Source organism: Bos taurus, chromosome 8, assembly GCF_002263795.3.
Source record: "Bos taurus isolate L1 Dominette 01449 registration number 42190680 breed Hereford chromosome 8, ARS-UCD2.0, whole genome shotgun sequence".
In the NCBI taxonomy this organism is placed as follows: Eukaryota; Metazoa; Chordata; class Mammalia; order Artiodactyla; family Bovidae; genus Bos; species Bos taurus.
Window position 1 is genome coordinate 73,831,445 of NC_037335.1, and position 19,766 is coordinate 73,851,210.

The following is a 19,766-nucleotide window of genomic DNA, read 5'->3' on the forward strand; positions in this document are numbered from 1 at the left end:
TTCCAGCTGCTTGGCATAGGGATTTGCCTGAGACTGAAGAGGGCACATGTCCCCAGATCCATCCCCCAGTGAGTACTGAGTCTGAGGTCAAGGATGAGTCAAGACACAGGAGACTACTCTGTCTGGGAGATGGGGTATTGGTGCTTTGGGGAGTCACACCAAGATGGTATGGGCAGCGCTGGGATGAACCTGGGGTGAGTTCAAGCAGGGGGGAGGCAAGGATGCAGTGGGCCGAGAGTGAAAGGGGCCGGAAACATGGGGTGTTGACAGCGCTCACCCCTTTCCAGCTTGGCAGGAAAGGCAGGGCAGGAAGTGAGCAGCAGCCTGAGGATGGAGCAGTGTCATTCTTATGCGTGCCTTTTAGTATATTGGGTTGGCCCAAAAGTTCATTTGAGTTTTTCCATACATCTGTGGAAAAACTTGAACAAAGCTTTTGGCCAACCCAGTATTTTTTTCCCCAAATAATACTAAAATAGTATTTTAGGAGCAGAGTTTGTTTGCTCCATAGCTGGCACTCATCAGATCAATGAAGAGGCTGTTTGTTTGTTTTATAAACGTGTTTTGCTGACTCCTGCCATGGCCTTTATTCCCACCAGGTCTCTAGCTTAATGATTCTAGCAGTGATCACTGGACACTGAATGGTTTTTAATGGTTCCACATGGCTGATATGAACATGTGTGCTCAGTTGCTCAGTTGTGTCTGACTCTGTGACCCCATGGACCCTCCCGGCTCCTCTGTCCATGGAATTTCCTAGGCAAGAATGCTGGAGCGAGTTGCCATTTCCTCCTCCAGGGGATCCTTCCGACCCAGGGATCAAACCCTCATCTTCTGTGGCTCTTGCATTGCAGCAGATTCTTTACCCACTGAGCCACTGGGGAACACTCGCTTAGTTTTAAAAACAAGATAATGTTAAAGGAAGCTCAGGAAAGAGAGAAATAAGAGGATGACCCTGGTGCCTCAAGGTTTGAGCAGTTGGTATGCCTGCGATTGTTGTAGATAGTTCTAGCTTTTAGGAAAATGCTTCCTTGCATGGCAGGAGAAGCAGTATATTTGCACAAGGTGAGTAGTTAGCCCTGGAAGCATGTGGTTTAGAGGCATTTTAATATTTCACAAAGGGATTTACGAGGGAGTTTTCCTTATGAAGTATTGTATTAATAACTCTGTCTTCCCTGCTGGTCTTTTTGAGCATGCTTGTGTAGCGGGCACTCTTCAGAGCAGTTTCTATATTGACTCATTTTCACCTCACTAGAAACCTGTGGGTTAGGTACTAGTATCAATCCCATTTTACAGATGAGGAATGTCAAGTCCCCAGAGGTTGACCGTCTCACCCATAGTCACGTGATGAAGAGATGGCAGAACAGGCCAGGAACTCAGTCATCTGATCTCACCTCTCCTCTCCAGCATCTCCTAATTCCCCGGCCCAGGTGCTTTCTCTTCCCTTTCTGCCTCTTTTGAAGACAAAAACCATGTTATCCTAACTGGCAGCCTGGACTCCCCAAAGGCTCTTATCTCTCCAGCAACAAAAGCCACACTCTGCTGAATAGGTCACCCGGCCTTTGGCTGGGGAGACGCCGGCCCGGCAACTCCAGAGATAAGCCAGTGGTGGTTGTGCTGTCATCTCCCTGGTGGTTTGCTTTTAATTCAGGTCCATTAATTTATCTCAGATGGAAACGGGAGAGGCCAACACGCACACAGCTAAGCTCAGGGCCTGGAGAAGGAGGCCCAGTGCTGATTCTGGAATGGGGGGCTGGAGAGGGGCAATTCTGATAGGGTAAAGGCCCCAGGGAGCATGGGCGGTGTGTGTACTGACTACAGGAGATTCTAGACCTGCCGCTACAGGGGTCTGTGTTTGAGGCTCCAGAGAGGCAGGGGGAGAGCCTTTGGTGGGACCTGGCAGGACTGAATCCCCATACCCATCTTCCTCCTGTTCCATCTGCTTATCTTCCCAGCAGGCTTGGAATATGGTTCCTATTCAGCCCCCTCAATTCCAGGACAAGGACTGCGGGGGTGACTTTTTTTGGCATCTCTCTATGTTCTAAATATGAAGAACTGATTAGAAACACAAACCGCTGGCCTTTTAAAAATCTGGGGTCTTAGATTATGTCAGGGCTGACTTCCCAAGTGTGATGTTGTATGCACTTTAGCAAGATATTACCCTTGTGGAGGGGATATCAGACTGGGTGGAGGGTCTGAGGCTCTCTCTGTATCATTTCTTACAACTACATGTGAATCTTTAATTACCACGATGGCGTGCTTAGTCACTCAGTTGTGTCCGACTCTTTGTGACCCCATGGACTGTAGCCCGCCAGGCTCCTCTGTCAATGGGATTCTCCAGACAAGAATACTGGAGTGGGTTGCCATTTCCTCCAGGGGATCTTCCTGACCCAGGGATTGAACCTGTATCTCCTGTGTCTCCTGCACTGCAGGTGGATTCTTTACCTGCTGGGCCATCTAGTCTGCCACAAATATCATTGTTGTTTAGTTGCTAAGTCCTGTCCAACTCTTTGCAGCCCCATGGACTTTAGATAGGGTCTTTTAAATACTGCAAACTCCAAAAAGGCCCTAGATTTGAATTTTCCAGGAGCAGCAATATATTTGTATGGCGTTAACACTTTGCTGATATCCAGAACATATAACAATAGGATACCAAAACCACTCAAGGCAGTAAAAAGCAATGAAGTGCTGATACACGCTATAATGGATGAACCATGAAAAAAACACCATGCTAATTGCAAGAAACCAGACACAAAAGACCATATGCTGTATGATTCTTTTTTTATATGAAATATCCAGAATAGGCAAATCCATAGAGACAGAAAGCAAATTAATGGTCTCTTAGGGCTGGGAGTTGCAGAGATGGGGGTGCTGGGGAGGGGCTGCTGAAGAGTATGGGGTTTCTTTTTTTGGATGATGTTCTACAATTAGATTGTGGTGATGGTTGTAGAATTCTGTGACGAGACTAAAAACCATTGAACTGAACAGTTTAAATGTGCAAATTGGCTGGTATGTGGATTATATTGCAATAAAGCTGTTAAAAAAAATGTAACGTCCTTTGACAGTTTTAAGAGAAATAATAAAAGTCCTTGGGAAATTGCTGGTGTCCTGTAGATGCAAGCACTTCCAGACACTGGTTGGAACACCTCAATTCAGGCCACGGTCTTGGGGCATGTTTTGGCTCCCTCATAAACCAGATTCACAGGCCTCGCACTGAAACCACAGTGGTGTTTCTGATGCTCCTCCTGAGGGTATGAAAACTCAGTGCATGCCAGACATTTTGCCAGGTGCTTTCACGTGCTTTCTTTTTGTAAAAATTAATTTTATTTACTTATTTTTAGCTGTGCTGGGTCTTCGTTGCTGCATGGGCTTTTCTCTAGTTGCAGCGAGCAGGGGATACTCTCTAGTAACTGTGTGTGGGCTTCTGATTGTGGTGGCTTTTCTTGTTGTGGAGCACACACTCTGGGGCACATGGGCTTCAGTGTTGCAGCTCTGGGGTTCTGGAGCCCAGGCTCAATAGTTGTGGTGAACTGGGCGTAGTTGCTCCGCAGTACGGGGATCTTCCGAGACCAGAGATCGAACCTGGGTCTCTTACGTTGGCAGGCGGATTCTTTCCCACTGAGCCACTAGGGAAGCTTTCACATGCTTTCTTGAACTTGAAGCCCTGCATGCATGGATGCTTGATGGCCATGTTTCATATGTGAAGAGATGGTGATTCCAAGGAATATACAGAGCAGAAGGGTGATGCTGTGGGAGTCAGCAGAAGCCAGGCCCTCCCAGGGACAGATGGCTTAGGATAGTCACCAGGGAAAAGGCCTGTAGGTTCCGTGCAAGTCGTTTCCAGGCTCTGTCCTCCTCGGAGGGGCATCTCTGCTCCCTCCGGAAATGACTGTGACACTCTGCCCTGTTCTCTGGAGCAGCTCTTCCCAGGAGAGCTTCTGTGGAAAGAGAACTGTGGGAAAACATGTGGAGTCATTTCGTGGACACGATTTTGAGTGTCGTTCATTCTGGCAGGAAATGTGTTTATTCCCCAAAGTCCTCAGCTTTGCCTGTGTCCTGAGTTTTCAAGGGTTCATAACTCTAAGAGCTGTTTTTGGATAGGGAGGGAACCGGATATTTTTGGTACGTGATAAAGCTGTTGTGTAGAAAATAGGACCCTGATGGTAAAAGGCACAAGTGAATGACCTTGGCGAGGGGAGTCAGTGGGAAAAGGTTTGCACTCAGCTTCCCTGGTGGCTCTGTGGTAGAGAATCCTCCTGCCAGTGAAGGAGACAGGGTTCGACCCCTGGATCAGAAAGACCCCCTGGAGAAGGAAATGGCAACCCATTCCAGTATTCTTGCCTGGGAAATCCCATGAACAGAGGAGCCTGGTGGGCTACCTTCCATGGGGTCACAAAGAGTCGGACACGACTGAGCGACTAAACAACAATAACAGCAAGTGATACTCAGGGTGGTCCCAGGAAGACTCCTCAGCTCCCAGGGAGCTTATTAAAAGTGCAGATTCTCAGGTCCCCACCCAGGCCTACAGACTCTGAAAGTCTGGGAGTGATGTCCAGGAAACTGGGTTTTAATTATCTCTCAAGATAATTTTCTCTGAAGTTTGAGGAGCCTAGCAGCTGATGATCTGACATATGCTTGGGGTTGAACAGGAAAATCTGGTTGTGTTCCCAGGAGGGCATGCCCTTCTGAGCTTGACCTATCTTGCAGGGTGATGTATGAGCTGGAAGGGAGCATTCATTCATTTGTTGAAAATACATACTTCCTGTATCAGTGCATCCACACCCTGCTCTGGGAGACTTTACATCCCATGGAGGAGGGTGGGGTGGGGTGGAGTGGGGGCTAGAGTCAGAGAGTAAAGTGTGCTCAGTCGTGTCTGACTCTTTGTGACCCCATGGACTGTAGCCCTCCAGTCCTCTATGCATGCCATAAAGAAGGGAAACCAGATGCAGAAACTGCTGCAAATGGGAATGTGATCCTGGGGTGCTGACATTTAACACGATCAGAAGGGAAAAAAAAGCCGAGAAGCCCAAGGAAAGAGCAAGGTGAATGGATTTCCAAAGAGAGGGCACTGCCCCTGCAAAGATCTGGGGGTGGGGGAGTTTGCAGGTCAAAGAATGAAACATGGCCGGCCAGGGTGGCCTGAAGGTGGTGAGCAGTGGGTAGGTAGCAGAGATTACGTTGGAGAGATAAGTTGGGGCTGATTTCAGAACCAAAAAGAGGAGTTAAGAGTTTTGCTCTACAGATGATGAGCAGCTACTGGAGGCTTTGGAGGAGGGCAAGTGATGAAGCAAAGGGTGTGACTAGGGAAGATTCTGCCAAAACTATGCTACTAAGTCAAATTTTAGTCCTTTTTTTTTTTTTTTTTGCTGAGGGCATGGGGAACCAATTTAGAAAGAAAACTTGGAATCACTTTGTCAGAGTTTCTATGTTAGCAGATGGAACAGACTTGTATTAGAAGTGTACCTCCTGCAGAAAAAAATAACACAGCATTGTAAGGCAGTTATATGCCAAAAAAAAGTATATATCCTCATTGCTTTCATTAGGTAACATTATATGTTTGTTATATGTATTACAATACCAGCTATGTATTTACCTATTAATTACATATGCTGCTACTTATAAAAAGCAAATTTTGTCAGAAGAAAATTCAGCTTTGATGTTCATATTTTCCAGGCATATAAAGCCAAGCTCAATTGATTGCACTTGAGCAGTGTCTGTGAGATCTGATCCATTTCAGAAACTCAACCTCATTAGTGTTGCCTGCGCTGGCATTTTCTTAGCTGAGAGCTGCTTACCTGGCTGTAGAAAATCTAATATATAGAAGAATGATTCATTGCTTTAGACATCAAGAGTCCTGGGTTTTGTCCTCTTGGTTGCATAAGTTTGAATTAACCTTGGACATGTCACTTTGGTTTGTATTTGAGTGTCTCTGGGCAGAGGATGAGTAATAATAATCATGGCAATTGGGCGAGAACTCTTCAAGACCTAAGAGAGACCACAGCCCATGCAAAGGCCCTGTGGCAGAGGGGAGCAGGCTGATAATATTATAGCAACTCAGTGGCAGCCTCTGAGCAGCTGGTGAGCAGAGTGCAAGGGGTAAATGGTCCAGGGTGATTTCTAGAGGTAGGCGAGGATCTTCTTGGGAACTTTAATTTTTATCTGGGACTTCCCTGGAGTGTGCTCAGTTGTGTCAGAATCTCTGCAACCCCATGGACTGTAGCCCACCAGGCCACTCTGTCCATGGGATTTTCCAGGGAAGAATACTTGGAGGGGGTTGCCATTTCTTCCTCTAGTGGATCTTCCCCACCCAGGGATCAAACCCACACTCCTCATTGCAGGTGGATTCTTTACCACTGAGCCATCGGGGAGGTCCAGTGGATAAGACTCTGCACTCCCGGGGCAGGGGACCTGGGTTTGATTTCTGATTAGGGAACTAGATCCCCCATGCTGCTACTAAGAGTTCGCATGCTGCAACTAAAGATCCTGCCTGCTTCAGTGAAGATCCTGCTGCTGTACTGAAACCTGGTACAGCCAAATAAATAGACAAATAAATATAAAAAAATTTTTTTTATCTGAAGAGTAAAGGGAAACCATTGGAGGATTTAAATTGGAGAGGAACTTAAGGTTGGACTTCCCTAGTGGCTCAGTTGGTAAAGAATCTGCCTGTGATGCAGGAGACCCAGGTTCAATCCCTGAGTGGAGAAGATCTCCTGGAGAAGGAAATGGCAGCACAATCCAATATTCTTGCCTGGGAAATCCCATGGACAGAGAGCCTGGCGGGTTACAGTTCATGGGGTTGCAAAGAATTGGACATGATTTAGTGACTAAATCACATAATGTTGATAGATATGCTGTCTCATTGAATCCTCATAACCAATGTGTGTGGTACGTAATATCCCTGTTTTTTTTTTAAAATATTTTTCTTGATGTGGACCACTTTTTAAAGTCTTTATTGAATTTGTTACAATATTGTTTCTGTTTTATATTTCATTTTTTTGGCCCCGAGGCATATGAGATCTTAGCTCCCCAACCAGGGATCAAACCCGTGCCCCCTTCATTGGAAGGCAAAGTCTTAACTACTGGACCACCAGGGGAGTGCCCATATCTCTATTTTAAACCAATCCAGAAACTTAGTGTAGTGGAGATGAAGTAGCTCACCTTGCTGGTGGGGAGTGGAGCCAGGAAACGAAGCCACGTAAGCCTGACTAGTCCTCTGTACTCCCTATCAGACTACTTCAATAATAATATAACAATAACTGCAGTTTTAAAATGCTTTGAACTCTTAGGATGAACGATCGCCCTTGAATTACAAAGTGGTATTATGCTGCAGAAATCCGAGTGGTGATGAGATAGTGGATATGCTGGGGAACCTTTACATTTGATCTTAGCCGAAAGATGGAGAAGCAGTTGCCGGGGACCTTTTAAAAGGCCCCGTCTGCATGGCTCTGGTCCAGCATCTTCAAGTTCCCTGTCGTCCAGTGGAGGGTGTCACCGAAATAGCTATCAACATGTAAAAGGACTCGGTGGCTCCGGCTTGCCATTTGACACTGCCATTGTCCAAAAGGACTCATTGTCCGTGAAAAGTGCCCAAGGTCTTTACTTTCAGGGGTTTTGTGCCGGGAAATCAGATCTGGGCAGGTCATGCATGGTTTCACTGGAGTAGTCATGCCATGCCAAGTTTCTGCTTTCTCCTTTTTGGGTAGTCTGCTGGTTAAGTGGATGCTTAAAACCTGGTGGTAGAGTTCCATCTTAATTTTGAGCCCTTATTCAGGGTTGAAATGGGGAAACAGCTTCTGGCTTGCACACCTGGAAGCTCCTATTGGTGACGACGACACTTCTGTTCCTTTCTAGTTGACCACGTGGTTCCTGAGCCTGGGACAAGCCTGCTGGCCGCCTTTGACCAGTGGCGGGAATGGGCTGACAGCAAGTCCTGCTGTGACTACTCTCTGCACGTGGACATCACTGAATGGCACAAGGGCGTCCAGGAAGAGATGGAGGCCCTGGTGAAGGACCATGGTAGGTTGTGCCCACCCAACACTTCCTTGGAGGTGTTTCCTTCTCAGACCCTGAGCTGCCCCAGCTCTGAAGAAAAGCTGTGTGAATAGTGCTCCTAGGGGCCTTCTGCACCTGCCTTGTGTGCCAGGAGGGAGGGCGTGGCCTGCAACTTGTGCTGGGCATGGCCATGGTCAGACAACTGGTCACAGCTTATTGGTGTAAGCACACTGTGGATGTGAGAGGGATTTGCTCTTAAAGGAGAAGAGTGGATTCTGGGTAATCTTAGAGGAGAGCCCGGGACCCTGAGTACAGGACTTCGGCAGCCTCTGTTTGCAAACCCAGGAGAACCAGGGTAGATTTGAGGGTGATGAGGCTCTGGAACCACATGAGGTGTCTTTTTTTTGTTCCATAGTGGGAGCCAGATTCTAAGGACTGGGTTCTGAAAGAATCCCAGGGATATTGGGATATTCCAGGGATATTGCGGGAATCTTAACCACCTCCGGGTGCCTCTGGGTCCCTCTTATCCACAGGAACCTTAGGGATTTGGGTGATGTTATCAGACAACATCATCTTTGGGGGTCTTCTTGACCTTGGCTATAGACAGGAGATCACATGGGGTCACATGTTGACCTCTTTGGATCCAGATCATCAAGGAAATGTCTATGCTCTATGGTTCTGAACTTCTAGGCTAAGAAATACCATGAGCTGAGAGTAAAATCTAGGCATAGATACAGTAGATACCTACAGATACAGTGGAAAAAGCTTAGAATGATAATCTGTAGCCTGGGGCTTATTTCTCTGCTCTTCCATAAACTGGCTGTGTGACCTTGGCCAAATCACTTAAATTTTATGAGTCTCAATTTAACAAAAAGTCTCACATGAGGATATTGGATTAGATACCCTAAGATTCATTCCCACATGAAAGAAACTAGGTAATCCTTGACCTTTCTCACTTTGGCAAATACTGAGACTCAAATGGATTAAATGCTAATAATGAATTTACTCCACATCAGCCTGGAGGGTTCCCATAGCAACTGTTGCCTAGCAGGAGAGAAGGGCCGAAGTGTCCCAAGGCATTGAACACAGGCAGCTTCCAGCACCTCCCGTGGCTTGAATTAAGCTCCAGGGCTAGCAGGTTGTCAGTACAGTTGTTTGCCCTTGTGATGGATGTTGATCAGGGATGTTTGGTCTGGTGCTTTTGGAAGCAAGAAATCTAAAATGCCAGGGTGAGAGCTGTGACATCTGCTGTTGCACCCACAGACCTTGTCTGTCTTAAAACATTTCTGAAAAATCAGCATAGAAGGCAGTCAGTTTACCGGAGAAAAGACATTTATCATAGATCTTTGAATTCACTTTCTTGTTAAGGCACAACAGTTAGGAGCAAATTTCTTTCTAATGTTTAACTTTTAATTATGGTAGAATACAGCATAATGTGAAATTTGTCGTCTTAGTCATTTTAAACGTACAGCTCAGTGACACTAAGGACATTCCCACTGTTGTGCAGGGATCACCACCATCCATCTCCAGACCTTTCTTTCATCTTTCCAAACTAGAACTCTGTCTCCGTTAAACCATACCTTTCCCTTCCCCCAACCCCCATTCTACTTGTCCTTGTGAACTTGGCATATAGGTGGAATCCCACAGCGTTTGTCCTTTTGTGACTGGCTTATTTCACTTAGCAGAATGTCCTCAAGGCTCATCCACGTTGTAGCCTGTGTTAGAATTCCCTTCATTTTAAGGCTGAATAATATTCCATTGTATGGATGGACATTTTGTTTAGCCCTTCATCCATGGACACTTATTTTGCTTTTACCTTTTGGCTCTTTTGAACAATGCTGCTTTGAAAATGGGTGTACAAATACTGGCAATTTAAAATTTTGATATAGTTTTAAATTAAGGGAAACCGTAAAAATATTAAAAAGAACGCTTATGCAGCCTAGTACCAGATTTGCCAGTTGCTGGTATTTTATCACCTTTATTTGCTTTATCTTTTGGTCTCTGCCTTTATCTCTGCCTCTCTTTATCTCTTCCTTTCTTCCTCTTTCTGAGTTTCTCTCTCCACACACATATACATATTATAACTTCCTTATTCCCATCCAGATTATTTGGTTTATCTGTGAGTCATATCTCCACCTCTCTATTTTGTCTGTCCTCTAGGGGTGAATTCCTTCCTTGTGTACATGGCTTTCAAAGATCGCTTCCAGCTCACGGATTCCCAGGTAAGAAAAGCCGGCTTTTCTTACTGGCATTTGGTACATTTGGGCCAATGCTGTTGTCTTTTTTTTTTTTTTTTTGGCATATAGTTGCTTTATAATGTTGCATTAGTTTCTGCTATATAACCAAATGAATCAGCTATATGAACACATATATCCCCTCTCTCTTGGACCTCTCCATCCCACCCCTCTAGGTCATCATAGAGCACTGAACTGAACTTCCTGTGCTATAATGCAGCTTCCCACTAGCTATCTGTTTAACACCTGGCAGTATGGTACTGGCACAAAAACAGAAATATAGATCAATGGAGCAAGATAGAAAGCCCAGAAATAAACCCATGCACTTATGATCAGCTAATCTATGGCAAAGGAGGCAAGAATATACAGTGGAGAAAAGACAGTCTATTCAATAAGTGGTGCTGGGAAAACTGGACAGCTACATGTAAAAGAATGCAATGGGAGCACTCCCTGACACCACACACAAAAATAAACTCAACGTGGACTGCTGCTGTCTTCACAGCCGCCTCCAGTGTATGCTCACGGGAAATGGTTGGTGAATGAAGTCCCTGATGTCACTCCCTTCAGGGGATGGTATGAAGCCCGTGCCCTGGCCCCCCAGGACTGGTGTTCCCAGGCTCTGGAATCAGCCACCTGCCTGGGGCAGTATAACTGAGAGGGTTCTCAGACCCCTCTCAGCAAACCTGGTGCAGAGCTGGTGTCACCCACCAGCTTCTCCTCATCTAAGCCCTGTAGGTTACCCTGCCTCTGTTGATTATCTGTTAATTACTGAGAGGTCCTTCTCTGCTACATGTGACCAGAAACACTGCCCTCAGGCATGTCAGAAAAGCTGGCCTTCATAGAAGCATCGAGGCGTCCTGGTGCTAGTCCTGGTGGTTGTCAGGGAGGTGGTGGTACTTATGACCAGGAACACTGAGTTCCCTGTCTCTGATCCCACGCCCTCCCTTTCTCAGATCTATGAAGTCCTGAGCGTGATCCGGGATATTGGAGCGATTGCCCAGGTCCACGCGGAAAACGGCGACATCATCGCAGAGGTGTGTGCTTCCGCGTTGTCACTGCCACATGACCCACTGGGTGAGAGGCAGGCTCGAAGGAGTGGAGTGGCTGCCGTAGCTCACCTCTAGGGGGGACAAGCAGAGTGACCTGGGGGGACTGTGGGAACAGTCTTACGACAGCATGAAGGTCGGAGATGCACGTGCCCCTTGATGTGTTCTTAGGACGAACAGCCTTTCCATAGAGAAGTCCTTTCTCTCAGCGCTGTGATGTGGCTGCCTGCGGAGAGGCGGGTGTGGACACCCACATATAGATATGTCACCCTGTAGCCCAGGACTGGGGATACGTTGGCTTTTAGTATCCTAGGGGATAGCTGTACTGTTGGCGAGGCTGTAACTGACCTGTCATAACTTGGGCAGGACCGGGGATGGGATACCAAGCCCTCTCTTCGTGGGGTCTTGGGATGAGGGTCAAAAGTGCCACTTTAGTTTAATTTTTGGTCATGCTGCATGGCATGGGGGATCTTAGTTCCCTGATCAGGGATCAAACCTGTACCCCCTGAATTGGAAGTGTGGAGTTGTAACCACTGAACCGGCAGGAAAGTCCCAGCAGTTCCATTTTGATGTCTCATCGGAGTGATTTTTACCCAGATCTTGGCAATCAGGCTCATGTGGGATCCAGTTCCCCCTGATAGCCTTGTTGTTGTCCAGTTTGTGTCCAACTGTTTGTGACCCCACGGGCTGCAGCATGCCAGGCTTCCCTGTCCTTCACCATCTCTCAGAGTTTGCTGTCCATTGAGTTGGTGATGACATCCAACCATCTCATCATCTGTCATCCTCTTCTCCTCCTGCCTTCAATCTTTCCCAGCATCAGCGTCTTTTTTAATGAAGTTGACTCTTCATATCAGGTCCTTCCAATGAATATTCAGAGTTGATTTCCTTTCAGATTGACTGGGTTGACAGCCTGGTTTTCTTTTAAACATTGCAGGAGCAGCAGAGGATCCTGGATCTGGGCATCACGGGCCCTGAGGGACATGTGCTGAGCCGGCCTGAGGAGGTGAGTGCCTGCTGAATGGAGGGGATGAATCTGTGTTCTGGGGTGGGCGCCGCCGGAGCCACAAAGCGCCCACTTCCTGCCTGTTGAGAATGTTGGTTTTTTCCCTTGAATGCTGATTTTGGTCCCTGGGGACGTCCCAGTCCGCCACTGAGAAGTGTCTGCACAGGCAAAGTGAAGTATTAGAATGTGCTGTGGGGTAAAGCAGTGTGGCTTGTTTAACCTAACGACTCCTCTTTCTGTCTCTAATTCTCCAAGCCCTTCCTTAGGTAGACAAACACAAATAGCTTTTATTAGCATCCAGCAATAGGGGTTTTGTGGTTCGTAACCCAGGGCCTCCAACATCTTGCCATAAAAGCTCTTGTAAGTATCTAGAAGGCAGAAGGGAGATTGTAAGTGTTTCCATGGTAAGTCTATATGCGGATATAGCACAATCAGCAGAGCGTGGTAGACCGAATCTTTCACAGTTGAGGGAGAAGAATTCAGAGCAGGGTTCTTGCTGGCCCAGTGGTTGAGAGTCACTGCTTTGGATGGCGAAGCTTGTGAGTGAGAAGGAGGGCTTACATCTTACGTGACAGAAGAGTCTGTTTTTCTAAATGAGAATCTGTGGCCTCAATACTTTTCAGGAGCTAGCTCTTTAAGGAAAGGCTCAAGGTCAGGTTTTGGAGTTCCTGGTGGCTCTGAGCAAAGATGATGCTGGGAGTCTGATGGAAGTGAAGAGACTCTGTCCTGGGAAAAGGGATGGGCAGAGGAGGCAGATAAAATTGCCATGTGGATGATGACTTAAAATTACGATTTTTCCTCCCAGAAACAGGTGGTGGAAGATGCTGGGTCCGAGGGGTATGGATGAGACCAGGGCCCCCAAATCACAGCATTTCAGGCCTAGGACATCTGCACTGAGTCTGGGGAGGGGTCACTTGGGTTAGGACCCGTGGGTGCAGGGGCTCTGCTCCCCCTAGAAGAAAATGGGTTCTGAGCGTGTGGCATTGAAGGTGCCATCAACAGGCTGCCTAGGGTGAGGAGAAGTGCCTCGTCTCATCAGGCTTTTCCCCAGGCTTTGTGGGGAGACATGAGGCTGAAAAAGGAGAAAGATTGTAGGAAAGAGGCAGAAAAAAGCAAAAGCGGAAATCACTTGGAGTGTTTTGCACGCACTGAGGGCTTAATTTCCTTGTTCTGCCATTCTTACCACATATGTGCACACATACAGAGATACACACACACACACACGCATACATACACAGAGCATCACAGACACAGACATATACACAGAGACTCATAGAGTCACAGACACTCACAGTTATATCCATATACATACACAGACATATACACACACAGAGTCACAGAAACAAGAGTCGCAGACACAGAGACACACATATTACAGATACACACACATATACACAGATACACACAGAGTCACAGACACACATAATTACACACATTTACATACATAGACACGTGCACACCAGGGCACCTTCGTTACCATCTGAGACTCAGGACATTTCCTTCAGTTGAAAGGACAGCTGTGTCCAGGGGACCCGTTCCATTCTGCTTGCCTGTGTGTGGTGCTGCCTGGAGGCATTGCCTTTGTCACCTGGGTCTTTTGTGAAAAAAATCACAGGGGTGTGAAGTTCAGCATCAGAGAGTTAGCAAGTGCAGTTCCTGCCTGCCCCCCGCCCACTACTCTCAGTGTACACACACACACACACACACACACACACAGCCGGGAGCTCAAGCTCCGTGGGAAGCCAGTGGCCTGTGTAACCAGGTGGTGACGCCTGGGGCTGGGCTTCATTAGAATGTTTACTCTTAACCTTCATCCTGGAGCCTGGCTGGGAGCCCCTCCCCTCCAGTTCCAACCGTCCAGGAGAGAAGGGGAAAAGGATATTGTCTTCTGAGAGTAAACGTCTCTCCTCCTGTGGCCCAGGGCTCCTAGTGAGAGCTGCCTGCTGGTTTCCATCTCAGAGCCTTCCTGGGGGCTTGCTTCTCGTCTTATCTTTCCCACCATCTGCACTGCCTCCCCAGGTCCCGGCACACCCCGATCAGAAAGCGAGTCCCCCCTGGGTTTACTGAACAGGCCAAAGCTATCAGAGAAGAGGGGCCCTGGTTGCCATTATGACCACAAACGTCACCAGTTTTTCCACCTTGAGGCATGGGACATTTCTTTTGCAGCCGCTGCTGTGTTGGGACCCCTAGAATCCTCCTTTGGGAGCTGGCAGCCCTGGCAGCACTCCAATATGGGGAGGTCCTGGCTCCTTGAGGGGGGGTCCTGTGGTCCCACGAGAGGCTGCTTTGGGACTGTCTGCTTTCCAGGGGCACGTGCTGCTGAGCTGGTTCAGAGGCACTGACTCGAGGCCAGGCACGGTGTGCGGTGCTTCTCCTGAGCAGATGCATCCTTAGGACAGCCGTGTGAGCCGCCAGGTGCCAGCTGGCACCTTCTCCTCGGCTCCCGGGGATGGTTTTTCAATTCATTGGTAGGGATCTGTTAACAACAGCGTGTTATATTCTGGGTAGGGCCTCCCAGGTGACTCAGATGGTAAAGGAGACCCAGGTTCCATTGTTGGGCCTGCAGTTCAGGAGACACAGTTTTGATCCCTGGGTCAGGAAGATCCCCTGGAGAAGGGAATGGCTACTCTCTCCAGTATTCTTGCCTGGAGAATTCTATGGACAGAAGAGCCTGGCAGGCTATATAGTCCATGGGGTCATAAAGAGTTGGACACAACTGAGCGACTAACACTAAGTATTTTTCACATACTGTACATAAGCAATAAAGAGAATAAAACACGACTGTATATTGAGGGAACTGAGCTTTAGTATGAAGTTAGGGAGATGCTGCCAGTGCAAAAAACACAGTTAATAACAGAATTCCTTCCTGGTTTCATGATCCATTGACAGCGTCCTGATGGTTAACTTGACTTGAACCACACAAAACATACTCTTCTTTCTGCTGCTCTTTCCAACTCACCGAGTGAGATGGCTGGTAGGATTTCCCCCAGTTTTCAGCAGAGAAGATTGAAAGGGAGACAAATAGGGATGCAGAAATCTATTAATAGAAACCTCCTGTCCATCAGTGGTACCCAAGAGCATATTATGATGGAGGCAATGCTCAGCCTGTAGGGGATGTCGAGGTGGATGAGAAAGTGGTCCTTTGTGAAGGGAATTTTGGGTGAGCTGGGGGGTGGGGGATGGAGAAAGAGGGAGATGCAGAGTAAGTAGATGGGGCGACATGTGATGGGGTTCTGAGCCAGTAAGAGAAGTAAGACTGGTGTCGAGGGAGTTCCCTGTTGGCCTAGTGGTTAGAATTCTGGGCTTTCACTGCTGTGGCCCAGGTTCAGTCACTGGTTGGGGAACTGAGATCCTACAAGCCACGCTGTATGGCCAAAAGTAAAAACAAAGCGTGTGTGTGCACACACACACACACACACACACACACACAGCCTGTTGTCTGGGTGGAGAGTGGGGTCCCGGAGGTGAAGGTGACAGAATTTTTGATGGAGTAGGAAAACTCCTAACTGGCATGGGATGACCGGGGTACAGTCATTACTTGGGGTAGCTGATCTTTAAAAGCAGAAAGCGTGGCTCAGGTGACCACTTAAATCCCTGACAGCTCTATAAAGAGACAAAGACAAAGTTTTATTTTTAAACATAACACTGTTGTCATAATACTGAAGCCAGATTTCAGTGTGCATGAGACAATTTATGTTTTCTAGCGGAGGCATACACATGTACCAGGCTTCCCTCGTAGCTCAGTTGGTAAAAAATCTGCCTGCAATGCAGGAGAGCCAGGTTTTATCCCTGGGTCTGGAAGATCCCCTGGAGAAGGAAATGGCAACCCACTCTAGTATTCTTGCCTGAAGAATCCCATGGACAGAGGAGCCTGGTGGGTACAGTCCACGGGGTCACAGTATGTACATGCAGAAGGGTATGCATGAATCCTTCCATGGTTCTGGGTAAAACTTGGAGAGGTGGGGTTTATATGACCTTTTCTCTCCACATGACCATACTGCCCAGCTGGAGAAGGGGAGGGGTCAGAACTCACCTGACAGTAGATAAGCCAATCCAGACAGGGCTTTGGGACCCAGATTCTCCCACCAAACCAGTCTTAACAGAAACCACTCCTCTTGGGTAGGGGCCCCCTGGAACTGGCACTTCTGCTCCATTTATTCCCTAATGAGCCTGACTGTGAGTTCTGGTTCACCCCAGGCAGTCCTGGTCCACACCCGTTGCCCCGGGCAGTTATGAATAGCGCCTCTGTTCGCTTTCAGAAGAGTCTTGGGTAGAGACCGTGAATTCAGGCAGTCACCTGCACCCCTGGAAAGCACTCAGATTCTAGTGGAGTCCTGTTTGCACATCCCCTGTGTACTTTTTGAGGTGACTGCAGAGACGCAAGACGTCCCTCCTTTATGCTGCCGGGGCCAGAGGCCCTTCTGTTGTAACTGGAGCCACGGAGAGGGGAGGGTGATCATTCAGCTATGCCAGGAATTAAAAACACTTGGATGTTTAATGAGCTTTTTCAAGGGCTGTTTGGTTTGCCTGTGGGTCTCTAGACATCTCTCTTCACATAGTTGAGGCCCAAGAGACCAAGTATGAAGGATAGTGTCCTCTTATATTAAATTAGATCACCCGTTAGCGCAGTTTACAGAACTTCAGTTCTTGGCTGAACTCCCATAGAGACTGGTTAGCTAAGATGATTCAGTCTGGAGCTGGTCATGTCTTATGAAAAGTGGCAGCTCTTTATGGAAGCAGCCTAGCTTTAACCATTAACCTGAAATGAAGTCACTTACTTGCTCAGTGAACATTTTTGAGCACCTGCTGGGTACCAGGAGCTACCCTGGGAACTGCCTGGAGGAAGCAAAAAATTCAAGAAAGACCCAGCCCCTCGCCTAGAAGAGTTAGTGGAAGTCAGCCTTTGCCAGAATTTGGGAGGGAGCAAGAAGCTTCCTGAGGTCCTCTGTCTCATCATTGCATTTGTTCCTTCAGCTGCCCATGCTCAGCACACACTGCTGATTCCTCTGTATGATACAGTGACCTAAGAACTCGTCTTTCCTGATCAGGTGTTTAGCAGTAATCTCTTGGGGTCTTTGGAATATCATTCACTGAAAGTGAACAAGTGAAAGTGAAAGTCATGTCTGACTCTTTGTGATCCCATGGACTGTATAGCCTGCAAGGCTCTTCTGTCCATGGAATTCTCCAGGCCAGAATATTGGAGTGGGTAGCCTATCCCTTGTCCAGGGGATCAAACCCAGGTCTCCCACATTGCAGGCGGATTCTTTAACATCGGAGCCACCAGGGAAGCCCCATCCCTTGGGGTCTTTGGAATATCGTTCACTGAAGCATCAGGTTTAAAGAATCAGGTTATTGGTTAGAGCAGCCCTCCCATCTCATGTGGAAGGGCGTACCAGTCTATGGCTGGTGATGATGGGTTTGCCCATACAGAGGGGCCTTTGGTTTACACAGATCTGCCTGCCCCTGTTCCCAGAGCACTGTGAGATCGCATTGTTCCTTGGGTGAGGTTGGCTTCATTTGTGAGCATGGGACTGAAGCCCAGCACAAAAATTCCACATTGGATGTCTTGACTGGAGAGACCACACGCTTGGGGTGAATGCGCCAAGCTAGGAGCCATCAGTTTCCAGGCATGGTGGCTCTCAAACATTAGCAAGCATAAAAATCACCTAGAGTTGGTAAGACCCACCCTTCTGGGTCCCACCCCCAGAGCTACTGACCCTTTGGGTATGGGGGAAGGGCCTGAGACTCATGAGAAACTGCATTCCTTTACAGACTCCAGGTGGCTGCTTATCACACCTAGATCCATCCACAAGGGTCAGCTGGGCAAGTCACTGCCCTTGCCCTCCGTGCCACTGGGGGTAGAACCCTGAGCACGCATTAGTTTCTGATTCACTGTAGCCCCTCCCCTTGGGTGGAGGGTAGAGATGAGCTCGGAACTGACAGAACAGTGGACACAGTTCTCACACTGGGATGCTCTTCTGCAGGTTGAGGCTGAAGCCGTGAACCGTTCCATCACCATCGCCAACCAGACCAACTGCCCTCTGTACATCACCAAGGTGATGAGCAAGAGCGCAGCGGAAGTTATCGCCCAGGCCCGGAAAAAGGGTAAGTGTTGCTCACGGTCTCACTGTGTAAGCGCAGGTTCTGGAGGGGTTGTAGGTCGGGGAAAGGACTGCTTTTCCAGCTCCTCCTGCCAAGTGGGTTGCTGTGCTCTCATCACTTTGCAGCGTTAACCTAATTACATCTTGGTGCGGCGGGCAGCTCCTGTTTCTCGCTCTGTTCCGGGGCTGCAGCCGTGTTGGTATCTATTTAAAGCTGTGCACAGTGCAGGGTGGGTGGGCCACACGCTTTGCCTCCTGCCCTCACTTCTGTAGAAGAGTTGGATTTAATCTGATGCAGTCTAAATAAACCAGGCACATACACAGATGACGTCAGTTGCTATCTGCCGCAGAATCCTGGGGAAGCTTCCATTGCAAAATGTGGTTCCCCTCTGTGGCAGGGAGTGATTTCCGCTGGCGTGTGTAAGAGAGGCTTGTGGGGGCATGGTTCTGCCCCGACCCCCGGCTTCCCTTCCTCCACCCCATCATCATATCCTGTTCTGGTGCCCCAGTGGCGCCCTGTAGATGGTGGCGATATATTCTGGGCTGAGGCTGGCTCTTATTTCCAGCGGCAAGGTTCTTGGAAACTAATCTTCTAAGTACCGTTCCAGGGGATGTGCCCCGATCACCTTATCCATTATGAATGCAACACGGCCCTACTGTAGCTACCTTGACTATGAGTTCGGGTAATCACACCACCGTGGTCTCTGCTTGGGAGTGTAGCTCAGTACACAGAAAGGGAGACTGATTCTGTTTAGTGGACTTGAGGTGGATCTTGGCTGGATCTGGACAAGAGTATCATAGAAGGATCTTCCCTTTCTTCCTTCTCTCCCTCCATTATATTTCCCAACCCTATTGTCTGCATTTCTCCATCTCTGTCTCCATTTCTCTCTCTCTCTTGACTTTCTTCTGGCTTTCTCCTGGTCTCTGTATTACTTTCTTGGTCCTTCTCTCTCATTCTTTTTTGATTTCTTTATCTCTCTCCATGTATCTTTTTTTTCTCCATTAACAAGGGAGCCGTTTGACCTCTCTGGTTCATTCTCTGGTTCTCAGTGGGATGTGATCCATATGGATCAGGAGGATTTTTTTTTCACTGGTGGGTGAGTTGGTGCAAGACTTAGAACAGATTGCTCAATGACCACTGAGTCAGCTTGTCCCAAGAGCTGATGGCTTCTAGATGGCCCCAGCAATGAATTCCTGGTCCCTGTCCTCTGGAGCTCCCTTGGGGTCTCTGTCCTCAGGCGCTGCATGAAATGGTTGCTGCATTTACTAGTGTTTCAGAAACCTGCCCTCTCCTGGCAGCTAGAAGGAACTGCCTTTTTGCAGTGGAACATTCTCTGGTGGCTGAGTTGGTAAAGTATCTGCCTGCAATGCAGGAGACCACCTGCAATACAGGAGA

The 19,766-nt window shown here is 48.0% G+C and overlaps 1 protein-coding gene across 3 annotated transcripts in view; it reads left to right on the top strand.

Moving 5' to 3' along the window:
• DPYSL2 (dihydropyrimidinase like 2) overlaps window positions 1–19,766 on the top strand; it is a 118,627-nt gene that overhangs the window by 74,690 nt on the left and 24,171 nt on the right. For all 3 annotated transcript variants that reach the window (NM_001434924.1, NM_001076000.2, XM_005210288.5), the window contains 5 exons: window positions 7,846–8,010; window positions 10,147–10,208; window positions 11,174–11,254; window positions 12,201–12,269; window positions 18,254–18,374. In NM_001434924.1, the coding sequence (NP_001421853.1) occupies window positions 7,846–8,010; window positions 10,147–10,208; window positions 11,174–11,254; window positions 12,201–12,269; window positions 18,254–18,374 (498 nt within the window). The remainder of the gene's footprint in view (window positions 1–7,845; window positions 8,011–10,146; window positions 10,209–11,173; window positions 11,255–12,200; window positions 12,270–18,253; window positions 18,375–19,766) is intronic.